The 22,282-nt window shown below is 38.7% G+C and overlaps 2 protein-coding genes across 5 annotated transcripts; one reads left to right on the forward strand and one right to left on the reverse strand.

Annotated features, from left to right (window-relative positions):
* Positions 1-262: 262 nt before the first annotated feature.
* Positions 263-11,567, reverse strand: dgkab (diacylglycerol kinase, alpha b). The gene is made up of 24 exons (XM_051416143.1): positions 11,437-11,567; positions 10,581-10,662; positions 8,920-8,996; positions 8,513-8,657; positions 8,100-8,174; positions 7,902-7,951; positions 7,683-7,757; positions 7,351-7,467; positions 7,077-7,194; positions 6,766-6,848; positions 5,508-5,618; positions 5,320-5,418; positions 5,158-5,208; positions 4,321-4,394; positions 3,919-3,993; positions 3,754-3,839; positions 3,582-3,671; positions 3,329-3,489; positions 3,098-3,162; positions 2,916-3,006; positions 2,637-2,817; positions 2,341-2,461; positions 2,017-2,077; positions 263-1,648 (listed from the first exon to the last, which is right to left on the reverse strand). The coding sequence occupies exons 2-24, from the start codon at positions 10,651-10,653 to the stop codon at positions 1,568-1,570; spliced, it is 2,160 nt and encodes a 719-aa protein (XP_051272103.1). The 5' UTR covers positions 10,654-10,662; positions 11,437-11,567; the 3' UTR covers positions 263-1,567.
* Positions 11,568-14,288: 2,721 nt separating this feature from the next.
* On the forward strand, positions 14,289-22,277 carry stx16 (syntaxin 16). 4 transcript variants are annotated; one of them, XM_051416186.1, is made up of 9 exons: positions 14,289-14,780; positions 17,732-17,743; positions 17,872-17,979; positions 18,090-18,230; positions 18,536-18,698; positions 18,856-18,944; positions 19,834-19,977; positions 20,340-20,420; positions 20,744-22,277. In XM_051416186.1, exons 1-9 carry the CDS (start codon positions 14,655-14,657, stop codon positions 20,843-20,845), a joined length of 966 nt encoding a protein of 321 aa, XP_051272146.1. In that variant the 5' UTR covers positions 14,289-14,654; the 3' UTR covers positions 20,846-22,277. The 4 variants fall into 4 exon arrangements, with proteins under 4 accessions (XP_051272146.1, XP_051272148.1, XP_051272147.1 ...); XM_051416188.1 differs by having other exon boundaries at positions 14,289-14,735; XM_051416187.1 differs by lacking the exon at positions 17,732-17,743.
* Positions 22,278-22,282: the final 5 nt, after the last annotated feature.

A 22,282-nucleotide genomic window follows, 5' to 3' on the forward strand; every position in this document is an offset into this window, starting at 1 on the left:
ATGTCAGATACCTCCTTCCAAGAGAGCACACGCACACAGTCACACACACACACACACACACTGCTGCATTGCTGTTGCCACTCCTGCTCCCTCCCACACTGGTGCAAAGCCTGCTTCAGTGTATGCTGTCATGCTTTGGTGTTAAGGAGATTTAAGCAACTTAGATTTAGGAGAAGTGTGTATAGTATATATAAGTGTAGTATACACACAACACTTAAAATAAATGTATATGTCAATACTTTGAAATATAAGCCTTGTTAAATGCTGATAAACATCCTTTATTTCAGATAAGCATGGGTGTACACTTTGTTATACAGCAGATGTTTTCACAGACAAATGAGTTAGTTGTAAGCTGTGTAAATCGTGTTATTAAGATATAATCTGTAATATATTTGATCATGTAAACTTTCAAGTGTGCTGCCATTTAAGATTTAGCCAGATTACCAGGTAATTAATCTGTAGACAGTTCAGTAAATATTGTCAATGTGATCATCATGAGTATACAATATTGTCAAGACACACACGCAAAGGACAACTACACAATTCAACATTAAGACAAGATAGTAAATGAACATACGAGCTGTTATAATTGTATATAAGTACACTGAAAATGCAACACAAGACTCCTGAAAGCCGAAGACACATAATGCACATCACTGAAACAAACTTTTATAACCTTGGCATTTTCCCCAACATTCTCCCAAAATAGATTGATTTGGTAAACTAACACAATCAGTAATATTTCATTACATTTTCTAGGTTTCTGTGTATTTTGTTTTTAAGAAGCCTAATCAATGGGAGAATCTTTTTGCAGAGACATAAACTGTCAGCAAAGTTGTCGTTTTTTATACTAAACTTGGTAAATGTGGGGAAAGCCCCTCCGCCCAGCACTTTCATTTATAACTGTAGAGCAAATCTTCAAAAAAAACACATTCAGTCACATTCAATAAAATGTTTCTCACATTATTTCTTCAGCCTATTTAAGAAACAGTAAAAAACACTGAAATAAATAAATTTTCTTTCAGACGGATGAACACAGACAGTAAAGACACGAGAACAGACAGGTAGGAAAGTGCTGAGGTGAGCTGCTGTGAGCTTCTGAAGGCTGAACAAAGCCAGTTCATCATCAGCTGCATTAGGAAGTACAAATGAAACTCAACAAGACTTTAATTTGACCAACCACAAGAAAAAGCTATCACGACATAAAATAAGCTGATATATTCCTACTGTAGATACATGTTCTGCTCTTTTATTTACAAAAAGGAAAAAAATGGATGTATCTTGTTGAAGTTGGCACACAATAGCAGCGATCTGACTAGAATAGTGATATTTTGCAGTTTTAAACAGTGTTGTCTCTGCCTACAGTGTCTGTGTTTATATAATTTAAAATTATACCAGGGATTAAGCACAAAAGACACACACAATAATACTTAATAATAAAAACACACAGTTACACACTCAGTGACGGACGTTCTCTTTTAAATACTCATCCTGCATCATTTCCCCGATAATACCGGCGGTCCGTGGCGACCCTCAGCAGGCTTGAGGATTCAGTGGAACCATTAATCTACTTGAGGTGAAAAAAGCCGGATGGTTTTGTGGGTGCAGCCATCAGCATGTTGGCTTGGTTCTTGTGAATTATGTGGATCTATAATATATAAAAAAAAGACAATATTTTGGTGAATGACAATTTTATTATTTTTTGTTCAAATTCCTTCAAACTTATCATATCAGTTCAGTATAATTTTCAAACTACACAAGAAACTTTGATAAGTCCTTCAAAATGGTATGATAAAACAAATAAAGTGCTTCTGCTTCAGTTAAATTTAGATTGTTCCCTTTATCCTAAACACTTTGTGTTTATTCTCCCACTGGCCCAGCTCCAATATCTGCCCTCTGCATAATCAGTGACTATGAGAGACATTTTGTCTACCTAACGTATGAATGAATTTAATTAAGTTACATTGGGTTTAATCTAATATGTCTGGGTCTTGGCTGTGGGTTAATAACACTTACAGTACATGGAGGCTGCATCCAGGGCTCCCCATCGATTTGCATGGGCAGAGCTTTGATTGTCCTGTACACAGGAAGGAGAGAAAGTGAGATTATATTGTCCTATATATATATTGTACTATTTATAATGTGAATAATGTGTGTTTACACCAGACTGCATAGAGGGGGATAAACTGCCATGAACACATAACAATGTAATGCAATCCAAAAACAACAGCCGCATACAACCTTATGTTTAATTTTAGCAAGACTGTTGTTGTTGCATGCAGCTGTCTTATATTGTCAGGTGTTATTCTTGTCATCCACCTGTAGGTAAAAGTACACAACCTGATGGTAATTTGGGAAGTCTGTGCCAGTCTGTGTCCGGCACTCTTCAGTCTGGTGTAAATCTGTCCCATTTCTATGGCTCCTTCCAGTCCGACCACCTCCAAACGCTTATCGCTCATATCTGCGGAGTGACAACAATACATCAAGTTCAAAGAGTTTGTAAAAGATTAAATCCGTCTATAAACAAACAGGTTGATGGCATTCACATCCAAGAATGTAGGGAGGACTTATTGACAATATTTGGACACTGAAAGTGAGTTTAATTTAGGAGAATAGAGAAATGTAAAATCGTGCACCTTGTGAAATTGTTTTTAGCAATTCTGGGTCAGTGATGACCTCACTGGGCTCCATCTCTGGCACACTGTCAGGCTTCTTGGACTCGCCCCAGAGGTTGGAGCCTCCATGCATGCTGGGTATGTTGAGGACAGCTATGCCCTCAAGAGACATGCTGCTTAGGTCCACAGATCTCCCACAGCACTGATAGAAGCAAAACAAAAGGTTGTTTTCTGTATACGCAACCGAACTAAAGGCAAAATAAAATAAAAAAATTTTGTTTTGGTACCAGAAATCCTTACCTCAATCGTGAGACACTCCTTCAGCTTCTTACACGACGCAGAGATGGTCTCAGAAGTGGCAAATTCAAAATACCAAAGTTTGTTCTTCATTCTTAAAAAAAGCAAGAACTTTACTGATTAAAAAAATATCTCTGTTACAATAGAAAACACTCTTTGTTCATACAGTTGGTGTGAATACTCACCTACTGTTGAACCTCTGGGGGTGTTTCTCTCTCATGGAGTGGAAACGATGAGCAATAGACGCATCCTGCTCACACGGACACAAATGCAATCATATCATCTCATATTTTAGGCACTGTATTCACCTTTCTGTGTGAAAATTATCATAAAAGTAATGTTTGTGTTTTGTTAAAAAACTCACTAAATAATCTTTTGTGATGTTATTATTCCTCCCTGCTGAGGTAGTGACTCACCACTCCAATAGAGAAGTAGTTATTGATGATCTCGTAGGGTACAGGGTCTCCCGCCTCCTGGGGGTCGTCAGGTATCACCCGGATGCTCCAGCGGTCCATGGAAACCAATTCGCCGGCTTCAATCTCCTTCAGGATCTCTCTCAAGTCTGTCCCCTCATAGCCTTTTGTGGGATTACAAAAGAAGCAAAAAATGTCAATGTGCCAAAGCTGATACCTCAGTGATGGTCTAGAGTTAACGTGTTGCTGGTTTTACCTCCTCCCCAGCGTAGACAGCGAGCCAGGTCATTACCGGTGCCCAGAGGCAAGACAGCTACTGGAGGACGCACCTGAAGGTCTTCTTTGTCTGAAATCACGGGTACAAATTTTTCAGCCTTACAGATAATGACCCTAATTATCTGTCTAAAACCCAAAAGGACCTACAGTACCTATAGCATCTAGGATCCATCCAACGGTGCCGTCTCCTCCGCACACCAAGATCCTGTACTTATGCAGATTGCGGAAGAAGTGCAGTCTAAAGAAACAAACATTAACATGAAGCAACTCAAACAAAGTCCAACTGTAAGTCTCATAGTGGGGAAAGTGTGCTGTACCCTGGAGCGGGACCTCCGTTGGACAGGTTGTACACTTGACGTGGGTTCAGCAGGTGCTGAAACTTCCTGAGCACTCTGTGGAAAACACGGAGACACAACACAGACTGTTCAAGACGTCCCGGGAGAAGGAAGTGAGAGAGACATTATTCATATTCTAGAAATGAATAAATAGGGGTAAAAGAAAGTTTACAGTAGGAGAATCAGGTTAAACTATCAATAATATATTATAACTATAAACTGCAGATAGAATATTATCCTAAAACATGTACTGCACAATATCTACATATCTATAAGAGTGCAAAAACTCTTTGAACTGATTGTTATTCAGCAATACTTTCCATGAAGGTTGAGTATTGATAACTGATCATTACATTAAACACATCAAGACTTTGAGCTGCTTACCGTTCACCCTGCTTTCCTCCACTTTTGGGGTTTACAAACACCAGCAGAGGGTGGGTGTCTGGAATTGGAACAATCTGAAGGAAAATACAGAACAGATTAGGATCCGATGGATTATGTAACTCATCTGAAAAACACACAGATATGTTAGGACATATGGACTCATGCTGTGAGGATATAGCCTTGCTTTGTGCATCACCACCATGCACCACGACTTCCACACCACAGACCCAGGTTTGTGTCCTGTCTTGCACTAAAAAGCTTCACGTTCTTTAATATTTAACCATTATGATATTATAATATTATTGATATTTTTAGGTTTTAGTGAATGTCAAATTTTAAAAGGAAATAGATTGTGCTGCAGGAGTAAATTTGGTACTAATTCTCAGACATGAAAACCTGTAGAACAAATCAAAACCAACATAGTTTTAGGCTCCTGGCAGCTGCTGCTCTTTATGAAGGAGGTAACAAACCAACAACCACTTTTCAAACTTACAGGAGGTGAGTGTCTGGTACTTTAAACTTAAATACTGGATCAGTGGGCTTGTCCCTGCAGAAGCAGACCTAACCATGACAGATGTATTTGTCCATAACTTTATCCAACACACTGAAGTGAACCGAACAGACTAAAAACACACTGGTACAGTCCTTTTAAACAAGAATCTTAAAAAAAAAAAAAAACAGCATGACGGATGACTAAAATTGGACATTCTCCCAAAAGCAATGATATGCAGATGGTAGTTGGAGCAGACAACTTGAAAGAGACCTCACAGAGAAAACACATGGGTGTACAGTTGGAAAAGGAATAAAAGTGTGTAGGAAGATTTGATAACAGCAGACCTGCAGGATGTGGCCATCAGGAGTGACATTTAACAAGCTGGTGTCCTCCTCCTGCAGGAAACAACAGACAATTAACCAACAAACAGACAATTAACTAACAATAATCCTAGGATCTCAAATTGGCTGAGGACAAATTTATGGTTTGGTGGGGGGTTTTTTTACCTTTGAGACGGCATATATGGCCCATGGAGGCAGAATATGATCTCTCAGTGGCCCACATTCACAGGTCGATAAGCCAGAGAAAAGACACTCATCATGACGCTGAAAGAGACACAAGACTTAGTGAACATCCTCTAAGATCCATCTCAAATTCATTCATTAATGTCCCCACAAACATACACAGCACTCACCATCTCCTGGCACCACACACAGCGCCTCCCCACTAGAGTTTTGATCTTCTTGTGGCAGACCTGACACTTTGTGGAGTTACAGTCAGCTCTGATCCAGTCATGAGCCGCCACCTGAGACAAAGAGGAGCAGAAACAGACAGGTTGAAGAACAGGTGTAATTATATTAAGATCTGAACAGGTTGTTTTTTTTATAGTCGATTAAAGTGATCGCAGGTCCACGACTCTCATAATGTCTAGACCAGTCTTAAGATGTCATCCAACTTCAGCTCCAGGAACAATTCTCATGTTCATTACAGTGGTGCCAAACGACAAGCTAAATCTAAATTACTTCAGGAAAAAGTTTGCTATAGTTGCCTTTAAAAGAATCAGCACACACCACACCCTCCCAGATTTATGACTTTTTTGATAACTATTGACAGGCAGACATGCATCATCAGATCAAATATCCCTACAGCACACTGGCACTTCAAACCTCCCAGAGCAGCTGAGGAAATTTGGCCAGTTCACTGTTGTGAATCAAGTAAAGATGTGTGTGAATCAGCGAGTTGTGGCTGTGACACTGCGCTCAAAAAAGACAGCGAACAGATCATTGTCTACGCTTGTGCAAAATCAGGACATTGAACAGATGTACAGAGCAGACTGTGCCGGCTGTAATCCGCACTTAAAAAAACACTGATGGGTTTCACTTATTACTGACTATTGCACTGTAATGTTCCATGTTGTTAATGTGTTTACTGTTGCTGCCATTTGGTCAGTAAAAAGAGACCTGGCGTGGAAATACTCATGACAAATATCAGCCTTCACTTCATCCTTGACCTTGACATTTTTCAACAACAAAATGACTCAAGATTCCACCTCCTAGTTTTTTTTCCACAGATTTGGTTTAAATGTGACAAAAACTTTAAAGATACGTCTGCTGACATTCTTTATTGTTCCTGTTATCACCAAATCTCATGAAAATACCAAACCCAACATGAATTGATCACTATAGTCACAGAGCTCATTGTTGTCTTAAACTAAAGCACATCAGTGAAGTCCACATGTTCCTTCATAACCATTTACATGCACACTGCAGTTTATTTTAAGTCAGTCCCACATACAATGTCCTGCTGCTCCGTCAACATCCCGGATCAGCGATTGACGATTTAGGCAATTTTCTGGGTGTATACATGTAGGCCATGTATATATGTATAGCAGTAACTGTATATATGGTTTTATTGCATTTGTTGTGCTACTTGTTCTGTGTACTTATACCAACCTCCTTTTTTGATTTGACAAAGGTGCGAGCACAGGGTTCAGGATTCTTGTTGGCACACTGACTATGGACGGTGTACTTGCAACCTTAAGAAGAAAAACAAATATTACAGAGGTGAATGAGTTCAAGACAAAGCTTTCACCACTAATATGTATATAATTTTATAGCCAAATCTATGTATTTCTATTCATAGAAAACTGCAGGGATAAATAATAGACAGAAAAAGTGAACTAAAAATGGCGTGAACAGACTCCTCCACTTCATTAGTGTATGAGGTGCGTGTCTGCCCCCTGATGGCGGCTGTGAGCTCTTACAGGTGCAGCAGAGTCCCTGCTTCCCGAGGCCGAGCAGCATGCTCTGACACACGCTACAATAGGTCGGCTTGTTAAAGTGTTTCATCCTCCAAATATGCTGCCCATCCCTCTCTGTCATCTGTATGTGAGTGGAAGACAAAAAGGTGTTTAAACACCTTTTAAACACAGTTGATCCCACTGAAAACGGAGCACTAGAAGCTGTGCTGTGTCCGCTTAGAGTTGGTTTTATGTTGAAAGGAAATGTAAGTGTCGTATGTAATGCTTGTTCTGTCACCTTCAGTCCGAGTAGAACAAGTAAAGGCACGTTGTTCATGCCTCCTTTCAACCATTCCTCCAGAGTGACAGTCCCACTGTCATCCACATCGATCGCTGTCATCATGTCTTTGAGCACCTGTCCAATTACAGAAACATCTGCTCATTATTTATCATCTAACTGCCATGTACCAAACAACTTCTCTCTTTCTGATGTCAAACAAACTCCTACTCTAACCCTCATGCAGACTTTTTTTTAAAAGAGCAAATTATTTCATGATAGAATAAAAGGAAAATCCTACTGAATAAGCTTAAAAAAAAAAAAAAAAAAAGACATCAAGGAGAGACTCATACTGGTCTGATTTCAGTCACATCCCAGCCGAGGTAATCAGCAGCCCGCATCATCTGTGTGATTATACGATCCACCTCCTGATGGAGAGACAGCAGGGTTTACATTCATAGTGTAACTATATCCGTGATAATCAATGAGCAAAATACTGTAACCTGTGATAATCTTGGTGTGCGCTGTACATCATGCACCAGTATACAACCTGTATGTTACTGAAAACTCACAGAGCTGTCCAGGAGTCCGTTGCCGTCTTTATCGTAAAGTTTGAAAGTAACTAGAAACAAAAAATAAGTCAGTCAGTGATCCAATCATCATTGACTTTCTCAGAGCTTCCCTACATCAATCTATTAATAATCAATCAGTGGTCAGTGTACATCAAATGCACCGTAACAAACATGTCACAAAATGTAGATGAAACCAACATTCAAGTTTCTCCCGTGGCTGTCCTTCCTCCAGCACTGAGAAGTAACAGGACACATCACGAAGAAAGACCCCACCTGAAGATAAAGATATGGACAGAAACATTTAGTTCTGCAGAATGAAAGCAAATATTTTATCTGAGTTTGGTTACTGGAACACGTGCACTAATCTCCAAATCTTCCCCCACGGTTGCATTCCTGTGACGCAGCACCACAAGATAAAAAAAACAAACAGGTGGGCGTTGGACAAAGTATCCAGCAGGAAATACTCTTTGTAGCATTCCTTCTTTCTATGATTATGTTCTGTGGGGCATTCCCAACCACACACAGATAACTGTAGGGCTCAGAGCTTTTCCTCTAAATACCTGCTCCATGTTGTTATGCAAAAAAGGATCGGACTTTCAAAAATAATTTACCTCCTTTGGGCAGAGGGCTCTTTGTGGATCCATTCTGCTCAAAGTGTTGAAAATAGCGAAAAAGCCGTTGACAGAAATCTTCGGGGAACTCATCCACTTCTAGGTAGGTCTTGAGAAAGAGACAGAAGCCCACGGCATCGACGCGCTGTGGAAAGAAATTAAACGTCAGGAGACTCAGGGTCAAAACAATAATGCTTTAATTGTGGCGGGACTGTTATTTCTGGATAATTGCCTTATTATTTTGTAGTAGGTTAACTGGAAAAACGATATAATTTGGAATCAAATACAGGGAAAAAAGGTGTGAATTAGTTCACTTCAAAATAATGACTCCCATTTGAGCCCACAGAACAAGAACAGAACTGAACAAAGTTTCCAATATCAAATGTTGTGTCATTGTCCGGACTTACCTCTCCAAAGCTGTGCTGGCCCAGCCGGCCCCCTGGGTGAAACTCCTTAATCACATCTTTCACACGCAAACTGCTGTCTGCAAAGAGGACATTGGAGAGGAAGAAAAAGTGAATACACAAGAAAAAGATATGAATCTGTCTGTTCTGAACATGAATGGTGAGAAAGTTCTACAGTAAAAACTGAGAACAGAGAAGTTTTACATTAACTGCATGGAAACAACAGTGAGACCATCACTAACTGTGGAATCAGGCGTACAGTGTGTACATAAGACGTCTCCCCTGTTGTCAGAGGCAACACACGGTGCTTTTCTCAGGTCCAGAGAGGAACAGGTGTAATTATGCATTCATCCATTATCCAACAGTGCAAATACCCCCCCAACCCCCCCACCGGAGACTCTAAAAGCCTACACACCCATTTCATTTTGTTCAAAGCCTCTGAGTGAACAGCACAATATCAGAATATTTTTAGCCCCCGTACCACTTTTAGTTTCCTGTCAACAGGTCTATCAAATTCTGTATAAGCTCAAACCCCGGTGCAAACGCAGGCACTTACATTTAGAAGTTGTTGTGTTTTTGTGTTGATGCTGAACATCCTCCAGAGGAACATTACAGAGTGTTTCCTTGTTGGTTTGATGGGGGGTTATTATGAGGAATTTCCTCTTTCCTGATTTAATATTTACATTAAAGATGTCGATGTCTGATGCTTAGTGACTTTCACATTTTGTGAGAAGTGATTGATCTCCCAAAGGAGGACGTTAGTCAGTGATCCATCAGGTATAAGAAAAGTTTGCACACTCAGATCAATTAGGATGCACTCTGATATTTCAGTTCTATATATTTAGCCTGTGCTGAACATATAAACTGAAATATATAGTGTTTATATATTATATATATATAGTATAGTCACATAGAGAGCATTCTGATTGATTTAGCTGTTTGAACTTCTGTATCTACTTGTCTTTGTTCTTTCCTCTAACTTTAATCAGTGATCCAACCATTGTCTGTTCACTTTCTCACAACTTCACAATCTTTATTGTTCCAAATCATCAGTACTGGAAGAAGTATTCAGTAAAAATAGCACTGAACAGAGTAAGCATAGTAAAACATACTTAAAGAATCAAAAGTAAAAGATCTCTATCTGTTATGCATACAAACAGCCCCTGTGATTGTTATATATTGCAGTACATTATTTATTATAACTATTGTTAGTGATGCATTCATGTGGAAGCAGTATTCTACTGTTGCAGCTGATCTAGCTGGAACTAATTTTAATTACATTATATACAGATGGGTGCTTTAATCTGTAACAATGTGTCACATTTTACAAGCCGATTATACGTTTTGTATTAAAAATATTACTCAGAAATAGTAGTAGGTGTCAGATAAATGTTGATAAATGTTAAGTAAAGTACAAATACCTTAAAATTGTATTTAAGTAGAGAACTTTATTTATGTATGTTTATGTACTTCACATCATTCAACCAATGAAAATCATAAGTGCATATGAAGACACTTGTACCTTGAAATAAATATTCAGACTCTATTGATTTAAAGGACAGACCGTTCTACATGAATCCATCTCTTCAGCCTTTATGTTGTACATGCAGTAATATTAATAATTACTGATGATTAATAATGTGAAGTAGGAAGGGGAAACTTACATTCCATGTAATGCTGCAGCTGGATAAAATCCACAGGAGTCAGAGACCCTTCTGTATCATCAGACGAGGCCATGCCGATCAGCTGAAAGAGCAAAGGGAAAACAATGAAGAACAACCCCGGGATGAACCTACTGTGCGGTTGCAGAAACAAGGAGGTTACCTGAATAGGTCTAAGGCCATCCACAGTTGTGGTTGTGACTCACATTAACTGGTTTGCCTCCATTCCTTTCCTCCATAATGCTTTCTTACTCAACAATATTGTCTGGTTTATGATATTCAGTCTGAGGAATCCCAATCACCAGTTAAAATTAGGTCAAATTTACCAAGTTGGGTGAGTTTAGGACATATTTATCAAGCAGATATTGGTTTAATGTGGAAACGGCTTAAAGGTTTGAAACAAGATCTGATAGGATTAATTTGCTAACTTTAAGTGTTTTGGACAGTTAACTTTCTGCAGAAGACAATAAAAAGCCAATTTAACACCAATAATATGTATGTATGTGTGCAGCTTTATTCTCTGTATAAGTCTCCTATCTAAAAAATAAAAACAAAAATCAGCAACAAATTGATCAGCAACGCACAGGACAACCAAACCAAAGCAGAAATAATCAATTAAAACCAGATTATTAAAAGGATGAATCCATCAGACAGGATTATAAACTGAAGTCAGGGTTCCTGACTGAGTGACAGACACCACTTCTTAATTTATTCTGCTCTGTTAGAGCCGCACAGGTGTTCAGACATCCACACAGGACGACGACTGAACCCCTGAGGCTCTTTACCTGTCTGTGTATGTGTGTGTGTGTGTGTGTGTGTGTGTGTGTGTGTGTGTGTCTCTCTCTCTCTCTCTCCTCACCTGTCTCTCTTCTCAGACTCCGCAGAGGTAAATAAAACGCTGTCCCGGACACGGAGCTCCACGACGCGGAACTTTGATATGTTGGTTGACAGCAGCTGGTGCTTGTGGGTAAAAGTCTGCCTCGGTATTAGCGGATATAGAGGATTAAGAATGGGTGGAGGAGGAGCTCTTAGCCACATAATTACAGTTAGTGGCACCGCCTCGCGCGTGTACGCACACTCACACACACGCACGCCACAGGCACGCGCACTTGTTTGATTTATTGCCCCCTCCCGACAAGTCAACCCATTTCCTAAACACTGCGGCTTTAAGCCCTAAAATCAGAATGAAGCTATCCGGTTTCCAGCGTTAACACGGTGAAGGAACGGATGTAAATGAATGAAACGTTCAGAGGTTGAGGGTCTGAAAACTGCTTCATGTTGACGGACTGTCTCTGGGACCTCCGGGGCCTTAAAGTTCAAAATAAACTTTTTTTGTTTTCAACTTATTTAATTTTGCAGTTTTACAAGAGATTGTAAAATGAGTTCTCAAGGTGTTATCTGAGGACAGGTCATGTTGTAGCTTCCTGAATAGGCTTAGAGAGGGACATCAAATCAAACTGTGAGCTCATTTTGTTTCATAAGGGAGGCTGGGTTCCATAAAACATAGTTAAAAATAGATAAGGTATGCTGAGGCAGTGATTAATGCACTCTAAATGCACTGAAGATAACACCAAAACAAACTGGAAGTGGAGGACCAGTTGGCAGGTCAAAGGTTGCTCTGGTGAGGCTGGAGGTGACTCCTACAAAGTAATTACAGGTTTTAATAAGCAGAAAGCCAAGTGTTGAACGCTCTGCATACCTGTGTTCAACCAAACAAATAATAGAATATATATAGAGGCCAACCTGTGACTGCAGGGAAGGGAGGACAAACATCAACATAAAGGAACATTAGAGCATATTTGAAGCAATATGGTCATGGCATGACAATACATTGTGCACAAAGAAAATGGTCATATAAGTGCATTTGAATAGTTTTTCTATCGCTGTTGCTTACAAAATGAGAAATTAGTGTTCTCACATGAGACATATAAGTGATGTCTAGAAACCACATGTGCAATATGTCAATTTCTCACACTTGAAATGCTGTTTAACATATATTATTGTGATGATTGTATGATTTTTTTCCCCTTGACATGGGAATCAGGAAATCAGTTGTATTACATCATATACGTATCTCATATGAAAAGTGATTAATATATCAGTTTAAAAAATATATACAAAACAAAAAAAGACTCACTTATTAACTGTTTGCAGAGTCATTTTGCATTCTGGGTAACACAGGACACCTGAGGTTATATGTAGGAAGGCAAGCACAGGGCCAGCATGCACCTGGGTGGGCTGATGTTTTTTGTTGTGTTTTACCAGAGCAGGAGTTGTTCTTTTGTTTGCTTGCTTGTTTTGGAGATAAAACTTTACGAAATACACAAAGTTTGAATGGACAATTGTCTTCTTTTGCCTGCGTACATTACAGGCCCCTAGTGCACCAGCGACCCATTTAAATCTAAGTTTGATTTAAGTTTGATTAGGACTTTTGACCAATGGTCACTGGGTTTTACACAAAAAAAGTTACATTTCCTTGTTAAATCATGCTCGTATGTACGTACACGTCTTAAACTCAGATTTAAGGTGAGCACAGAGGAACAATTTGAACTTTTACACACTTGCTGTGGATGAAATCACAACAACTGCTGAGCTCGCAGGTCAAAAGATCTGTCTCCATGACAACTGAGCACACTCCATTTGCTGCATGACGAAAACGGTTTAAGACAGAAAAACCTAGTAAGGGACCTCGCACTGTAATTGTCTTGTCAAGCTGTTTCCAACGTCAATACTGAAGTTAAAGGCTTAAACAAGTCATATTTTGTTAAACAGATAATCACAGTACCCTATATTAGCTGTACTGTAACATATTGTGGGCTATTTGGAGTCAATTTATGCATCTGTATCTGTATGTAGAGAGACTACTTATATATCAATTATATATAAATAAAGGAAGCATGTTTTCCTGGAATGTGGCAAATATAATACAGAAATAAAAACATTTTTTTAAGATATTGTCAGACCTAGAAGTATTGTAATTTTCTATTAAATTTTTCTTTGGCCAAAACGAGAATCACCAGCTGATAACAAAAGCAGTGTCACACTTAATGCATGATTCAGGATTATATACAAAAATATGAGGTGTGAGGAGATTGACTCTTAACACCCACCCTGTATATATGCATTACATCAATGCACTCCCGTTGGTTTGTCTATCCTGCACATTGTAAATATCTTTCCTGTACAGTTTTGGATCTTTCTATCTTCATCCTTATCTTTATTTATTTATATTTTAAAAAGTACTTTATTTTTGTGTGATTTTTATGCACCAAGGCAAATTCCTTGTACGTGTAAACACTTACTTGGCAATAAACCCAATTCTGATTCTGTTTCTGATTGTGATTCTGTTTCTGTTTCTGATTCTGATTATGATTGTGATTCTGATTCTGTTTCTGATTCTGATTGCTGTTTCTGATTGTGATTCTGATTCTGTTTCTGATTGTGATTGTGATTGTGATTGTGATTCTGTTTCTGATTCTGATTCTGTTTCTGATTGTGATTGTGATTCTGATTGTGATTCTGTTTCTGATTCTGTTTCTGATTCTGATTGTGATTCTGTTTCTGATTCTGATTGTGATTCTGATTCTGTTTCTGATTCTGATTGCTTTTCTGATTCTGATTCTGATTGTGATTCTGATTGCTGTTTCTTCCCCCAGGCAGTGGGAGGCGACAATGAGCTTCAGTTACAGTTGACAGCTGCAGTAAACGAGTAGTAGAAGAAGAAGCGTTGTACGCAGGTGTTTACGTTTCCCGACTTCCGTAGCTGCCCCTAAACCGGAATAACGTTACTAATCTAACGTTACATTTCTAAATTTGAGGAGAAACTCTCGGTCATGTTTCTCATTTTTAATTTAAGCATGAGAGATGCTCGACAGATAGATATCGTTGAGGTCGTTTGCTGTCCACTGTAGGCGCTGTATCGCGAGTTTTCCTCATCATCCATCGCAGGCGAAGCTAAAGCTAAAGCTAGCGGTGCGTTAGCAGCGGGTCAGCGGCAGTGGACATAACGTAGTTTAATAAATCATCGCCCGATCCGCACTTTGTCCAGTGTTAATTTAGATATCAAACAAGGCAGTCATGGCCACTAGGCGTCTGACCGATGCCTTCTTGTTAATGCGGAACAATGCAATCCAAAACCGGCAGATATTGGCTGAGCAAGTGAGTACATACGACCCCCGTCTGAGTACACGTAGCAATGCTGCGGTGAGTGGTCTGCATCGTTTTGACATTTTACTGTGTGTGTTTGCATATAGCCAGTCTCTGATCTGCGGTAGCTAGATACAAGTGTTTGTTAGTAGCTGCTAATCATTACTCAGGAAGATTTCTACCCCGGTTAGTATTTCTGTTTCCCCTCAGGACTGATGGATTAATGTGACCCACTGAGGTGAATGTTTTTATTAGTGTTTACATCAGCTCATATTAACTAATAATGTCTACAGTGAACGTAAACAACGGGGATGACATTTGCTAAATAATTAGACTGCATTTCCTCATTTGTAAGATAAAAGATACGTTTGTAAAATAAAGTAGTGTACATTGAGTGGGCTTTTGTTTAAGTTAGAGCATGTTTGTAGTATCCATGTAGTGGAAGTGTAAAGTGTGTGGCCGGTGCATAGTAATTTGATCTAGTCTAGATCAAATTGTGCCTGTATCCTGTAAGTGATTGTTCCCCTACAATGTAGCTGGTGTTCTCCTGTACTAATTAAAATGTTTGATGATACACATTAAGGGATAATTGTTGTATGAGAATCCTGAAAACTGCTGCCTGACATTCAGAAATAATAATAATCCTTGTTGGGTTTATCTCTAGTGGAGCTATTATGAAAACTAAGAAATGTGAAACCTATAGTTTCCACAATACAAACAGCTCTCACTACTTCTTCTGTAATAAAAATTCAGGATTCACTGTTCTGACTTTTCCTTTCCTGATACTGATCACTCAACTGTACCATAGCTGCCTTTCTCCCAGAAACAGACACCTCACTGCACGAACTCACTGATATAAAGTTCTGCACCACAGATGATTGAGCCGACAGCCCTCATGAATGAATTAATGTATCTATCTAGCAGAAACAATGGCATTATCGTGACACTGATGAAGAAACTTCAGTAATCAGCCACATCTGGCCAATACCCAGTCTGGATGTCAGTGTCAGGGCAGATATGGATCCAACGGATGGGATCAGTGCAAAAGTGTCACACTGTTCTCTACAAATTATTCACACGCTTCACCCTGTTTCCTGTGTCATTATCTACTTCCATTACAGTCTGTAATAAAGTAAAACGTAGTCAACACACACTGAAAGCTTGAGCATGAACAGTTCTCCTGTGTTTGCTCTTACATCTCTACTAGAGGAAACCAGGTGCTAGATACACAGTGCAGCAAGCAGCTGTAGGGTGTGTGTGTGTGACCATTCACACTCAGTTGTGAACACTGTTTGCTGTACAGTAGCCTGTACAGCCAGGAGGATATCCCATCGGTTGAGGATGTCTGTACTGCATTTCCCAAAATATGCAGCTGAATTTTAGCTACTGAGCAGTGAACAATGACTTTTAACCCTCCATATGTTTTCCTCTGATAAACTGATCTTTTCAATGACATAGACAAATCAATACAGCCAAACTTGCTCCTGGACAGACACAATGCTGTGGCCGTCTACTTCAGAGCTGAGAATGTTTCGTGAAAAGTGATTGAAGCCTGTGCAGCTGCTGTGTTTCACAGATGAACTGGTTTTGCACTTTCTTGTCATTTCTCCCAATGAGAGCAAAAACAGTTTTTTGCTCAAGTGAGTCTGCCGCATTTTTCCTAGAGCAGCTCAGCTGACAGATTTATTATGGACCACCACTGTTAGACCATCCATGCTTATGGTTGGGATCCTGTTAATTAGTTTATTTTTTAACCACTGATTTTTATGAGCAGTAAAATGTTTTTGTTTCCATGTTGCTCAGTATGTTCTTAGCTCTCAATAGCCATTTTAAAAATTTAATTCTCAAAAGAGCAGTGAAGACATTTATATCCTCCTACCAAGATCGATCCACACTCTTTAACTAGCCTTACTTATATAGTCATGTAGCTCAAATGGAGATGGTAAATGTTTCAATTAAAATTTATGATTATAGTCTATAATATCTCACTTGTACTGTGTCTGTTCAGTGTATGTTTGGTCCTGTTGTCCTTGTATCAGGCTTCATCCATATATGTTGTAAAACTGTGTTGATTTAAATGTGTCACAGAGGAGATGTTGGTACATTAATATATAACAATATTTTTAGAGCAGTCAACCACAGTTATGCTAACAAAGTTACAATGAAAACCAAAAAATATATTTAACACAGTGGACACTGTTGTCCAGCAGTATGCTACCTTCATTTCATTTTACAGTAGTACTGTTATGACCCCTTTATGTCCACAGACTGAAATATATTTGACTAAAAAGGCAAAATATTATATATAGAAAATATGCACATTCAGTTTTCTGAAGCTGCTATACACTCATGTTTAAAAACAACTGACATTGCTAGAAGAACTTTTACTTTCCACTGATTTTAAATTGTCTTAAAAATGGGCGCCCGGTTAGCTCAGTGGGTAGAGCTGGCGACCGAGTCCTTGCTGCAGTGGCCCAGGGTCTGAATCTGATCTGCGGCCCCTTGCTGCGTGTCATCCCCTCTCTTTGTCCCCCTTCCCTGTCTATCTTCAGCTGTCTCTATCATAAAGGCAATAAAAGCCCAAAAAAAAAACTTTAAAAAAAACAAAAATTCTCTTAAAAATGTTTTCACCTCAGGTGATCTCTATTTCAACCTTAACCTCTCTCTTTATTCTCACGGTTTCTTACTCTTAATGATTGGTTTAAAGTGAAATTATTTTGAAATTAGTTTCTGTGTTCGAGTGTGATTTATTTTTGCATTCACACTCTATTTTTACTTTAATGTTAGTGAAGTGAAAATTATTACATTTCAACAGTCAAACCAAATGTACCTGTACTGTACAGTAATTAACATTTTAATTTCAGAGTAATTAATTGTTGGTGGGAGTGGATGCAAAAACACTTTCTGTTATTAACTGCTATTTTTCCGGGGCTCACTTTCTTTTACTTCTCTCCTTTTCCTTGATCTCTATTGGATGGGACCACTCTGCTTTCTACCAATCACATTAGGAGCTTGATGAGGTACTGTTGTTTCCCTTAGTAGAATGACTTAGCAACACATACTACGGTACACCACCATCATCATGTTCAATTATTATATAAAAACGTTTAATTGAATCATTTTGTTTTTTTTTTTTTTTTTTTTTTAGTTGGCTGATGATCGAATGGCCCTGGTGTCAGGAATTAGTCTGGATCCTGAAGCTGCCATCGGAGTCACCAAGAAACTGCCCCCCAAATGGATAGAGGGGGTTGATGAGGTAAAAGAAACACTTTGAATTGAGACGGATCTGTAAAAGGTTGACCCATACAAATACATACGCCTAATGTGTTCAAATATTAAAAATTTAAATCAAGTGTTTCCTTTCAGATCCAGTATGAAATCACACGGGTTCGGCAGAAGATGAAGGAACTAGCCGTACTCCATGACAAGCACATGAATCGTCCCACACTTGATGACAGTAGTGAGGAGGAGCATGCAATAGAAATCACTACGCAGGAGATCACACAGGTACAGTAATTGACCAGTTCTTGTAACAGAAATAAAAAGAAAAACCTAACTTTTTATAAAAAATAACTAAGACAGTACGTGACACACAGAACAAATCTGGTTCCAACTGGAAACACTGCCTGAATTTCCTTTGACGTTTCTACTTGAGCACAGAGTTGTGGTTTTGTCTGTGCACGCATGATATTGTATTGATTATCTATTTTGTTGTGTGATGTGGACACACCTGACAATATTTCATATTGAAGAGTTTTAAATGAAACACAGGGTTCATTTCTGCTCGCTCACTGATTCTGTGTTGATTGCAGATGTTTCATCGGTGCCAGCGAGCTGTGACGGGTTTGCAGTCTCGTTGTGGCCACTGCACCGAGCAGGAGGAGAGGCTGTTGAGAAACGTGGTCTCGTCCCTGGCACAGAGCCTGCAGGAGCTGTCCACCAATTTCAGGCACACACAGTCCGGCTACCTAAAACGTAAGAACTGCAGTAAAACTGGGATTGGTCTTCCTAAGTCCTCATTCCTCACTGTTGCTTTATCAAGGTTATATATTATATAGCTCTTTTTATTCTCAAGTTGTTCTGTTTTTTTTTTATGCCATCTAAGCTTCTCGCCATTTGTTTATATTTTCAGGTATGAAGAATCGTGAGGAGAGATCAAAGCACTTTTTTGACTCTGGACCCCTGATGGAAGAGGATGAAGATTTAGCTGTATATGACAAGGTTGACTGGCTTTTTAAGACTTAAACAACATTAAAATACAGTTGCGTAGACCGTCGCTATCCAGCTACAGACCATACAGGAGGCCGGTTGAATCCTGAACGGAACCGGTTCAAGAACCAGAGCTAATTTGGTCCACACTTCTCTTCCTATTAGTTTCCATTTGGAGCCACAGTTTCAGTGTTTTTGAACCATTAATTTTACCTCTGCTTACTAGCTGGAATTCTCAGAACTAATCATGGATGTATGCGTGTGCTACGTGCATGAATGTGACTGTGTTACAGGCTCATATTGAAACAAAATATTTGAGGAAATGCAGAAGTTACTTTAAATTAAATTTCAGATATCTCAGATATTTTCAGTATTCATTCAAAATAAAGAATTTGAATTTATTTAATTTTATAAACTTTAGAGATTCATTTCAGAGATTCCTCTGCATACTACTAGAGGCAGATCTCTCAAACAATAGTATGTGTACCACTAGTGGTACACTACTACCCACCACGACTATTTGTTTTGATCAGGCATCTTGTATAACAGAAATCCTTTTTACTATATGAGTACAGAACCAGTGAAATTGGAAAAAAAGAAGAAATTAGGTCACCGAGTATAATCAAGCCATTTTACAATGTATTTTAAATGCTGTAAAAAAAAACTGTTAAAGACTTAGTCATGAGACTCCTTGGAGGATTTTTTAAACTTAAGATTATTTAAGATTGTTTAAGACCATCAACATTGGTTTGAATCTTTACAGCAGTACAACTTGTTTTTCTTTTCAGTTTTAACATAAAATGAAATTTGGTCTGAGGCTGTGGCTACATGTGTTGCTGTTGTAATAATGGTATTACTGTAAATTCACCTACTTTTATTCTTTCATTTTATTTTGTTTCAGGGGTTCACAGACGACCAACTGATGTTGGTGGAGCAGAACTCGGTTATGGTTGAAGAACGAGAGCGGGAGATCCGACAAATAGTGCAGTCCATCTCAGATCTGAATGAGATTTTCCGGGACTTGGCTGGAATGGTGGTGGAACAGGTATTTGAAGCAGTCCTGACACGCACAACGTTAAACAGCTCCTCATTGTAGCATGAGTCAAGTCACTGAGGTACCAAAGACAGACGTTCTTGTTCTCCACGTACAAGTGTGCGGTTGTCAGTGAGTTGACCTAAAGACTTACAAAATGTAAAGTGTCCTGACGTTTCAGATTTTGTATCAACAAAGCTTGAATGAGAATTACTTATGTCAAAACAACCCCAAGGTTAGAAGGTGTTGGGCACTAACTGATAATAACACTGCTAAAATACAATATTATGTTTGTTTATATATACTAAATATATAATAAATAATCTACAACTTTTCCTCTACTGACAAATTCCCCGTTCTTCTTCCTCCTAAAGGGCACCGTTCTTGACAGAATTGACTTCAATGTGGAGCAGGCTTGTGTTAAAACAGAAGATGGAATGAAGCAGTTACAAAAGGTAACAGGTCTACATGCACATTTTTGGTTAGGTCTCATCTTTTGTCTCAGTGATACAGTTCAGATTGCTCTTACTTAAAGATTTATTTCCTATTTTAGCTTGGAAGCTAATAATGAATCTTAACAACCACCAGGGAAAACAAAAAGGCAACTTTCTGCTGGCTAAAGGCACAATTATGATGTAATTTACCATATTGATTACAAACCTTCACAACTAGCAAATCCTTTTAAACTCAGTTTGTCAGATGATGTTAAGACACTGAATGTTTTGCTTTTATTCATGAAATTGAAATACAGTATTTCCCTTTTTTTCTTTCTTTGCAGGCGGAACAGTATCAGAAGAAAAACCGAAAGATGCTGATCATTTTGATCCTCTTTGTCATAGTCATTGTTCTAATTATTATTCTTTTTGGAACAAAGTTTTAATTATGCATTCCTCTGGCTTTTGTTTTCTGTGTGGGTGTTTGTTGTGCATCTGTGTGGACTTGGACTCCGTCTCGGTTCTACTCAAAACAAAGCTGACTGCCTTTCATACCCACCAGGAAATGAAGAAAAAGAACGTCTCTTCACAGGTGCACTTTGGGCCACGTGGGGGTGTTTTGTTGTTGATTTTAATGGAAGAAACAATCAACAATCTGTTTGAACCGTGGCCGTTTTTATCAAGTGACTCGCACCCAAATCGCCAAGTCTCTGTGACAGAGGTTTGTCGAACCCTGCTATGTTGACATGTGTCTTAAAAGAAAACACGCTGTGGTGTATAAAAGTGGACTACCAATGTTTAAATGCTAAAGCAGAGTGTCCTCTGCTTGAACTCGAAGCACGAATTGTGACGTCTGTTGTGTGACAGTGCATCGTTTCTGTTCATTATCATTGCAAACAGTTTGTTTCTGTGTGGAAGATGTGACATGAACGAATGTTTTGTGAAAAAGACATTTGCAGTAGATGTCGTTCTATAGTGCAAATTCATTTTCATCCAAACATTGCATTTATGTTCCGCCTCAGTATTTTACCTGGAAAGAAAATGTTTTGTATTAGAATAGTCATTAAGTACCAAATATATTCCTTTGGTTTAAGGACCACCTGTTATATTTTAATATTATTACTTTACTTCCCAATTTAATAACTATACTGAGATCATTGTTACTCCACTGTTGGCCAGAGGAGGGTGTCGAAAGCCCCGACCTTCCTCCCAGTTCATCCTGTCATTTTAAAATCATACCCGTCTCACACCTGTTGCACTTTTCATGAAGTGCTCATTTTAAAACACTTAATTTGTTTTTGTTTTCATGGTCCATGCATTAAGTGCTACCTTTTTTTTAAACTCTTGCAGTTTGCACATATTGAGGCCTGAGGGAGAGGGTGGTTGTGTTATGGATGTAATACTACTGTCATCTGTATGATGAAAAAGAATTATTTATTTTTTAATAACATCAAATAATCAGGTGTTCAGCCTCGGGCAGAATTACTGTATATTGAGTAAAGTGTATCTGTCTAAACCCAACAGTTATTGTCCTTTCCGCTGAGATAACTGTGACGCAGTCCAACACAAGCAGATATATATATTATTACATTTTTCTTTTCAGATTGGACCCATTCATTTTTAGTTAGCTGTGTTGGAAATTCCTATCATATTCTTGAGTTCTATAAAGACGGATAAGCTGAAATGATGAAGAGCTTTATTTGACATATCTGTACCTGACTCTACACTTTATACACCTGTTAAAATCATCTTTGTCATTGATGTGAAGTTGTGTGTGAAAAATGGTTATGTCCTAGTGGTACTCTACTTCAGTTTTGTTTTCTAAGCAAAACGGGTGAGGAGACAGCAACTGTTTTTTTAAATAAACCTGGAACATGACTGTG

This window comes from Dicentrarchus labrax, unplaced genomic scaffold (genome assembly GCF_905237075.1).
Source record: "Dicentrarchus labrax unplaced genomic scaffold, dlabrax2021, whole genome shotgun sequence".
Classification (NCBI taxonomy): domain Eukaryota; kingdom Metazoa; phylum Chordata; class Actinopteri; family Moronidae; genus Dicentrarchus; species Dicentrarchus labrax.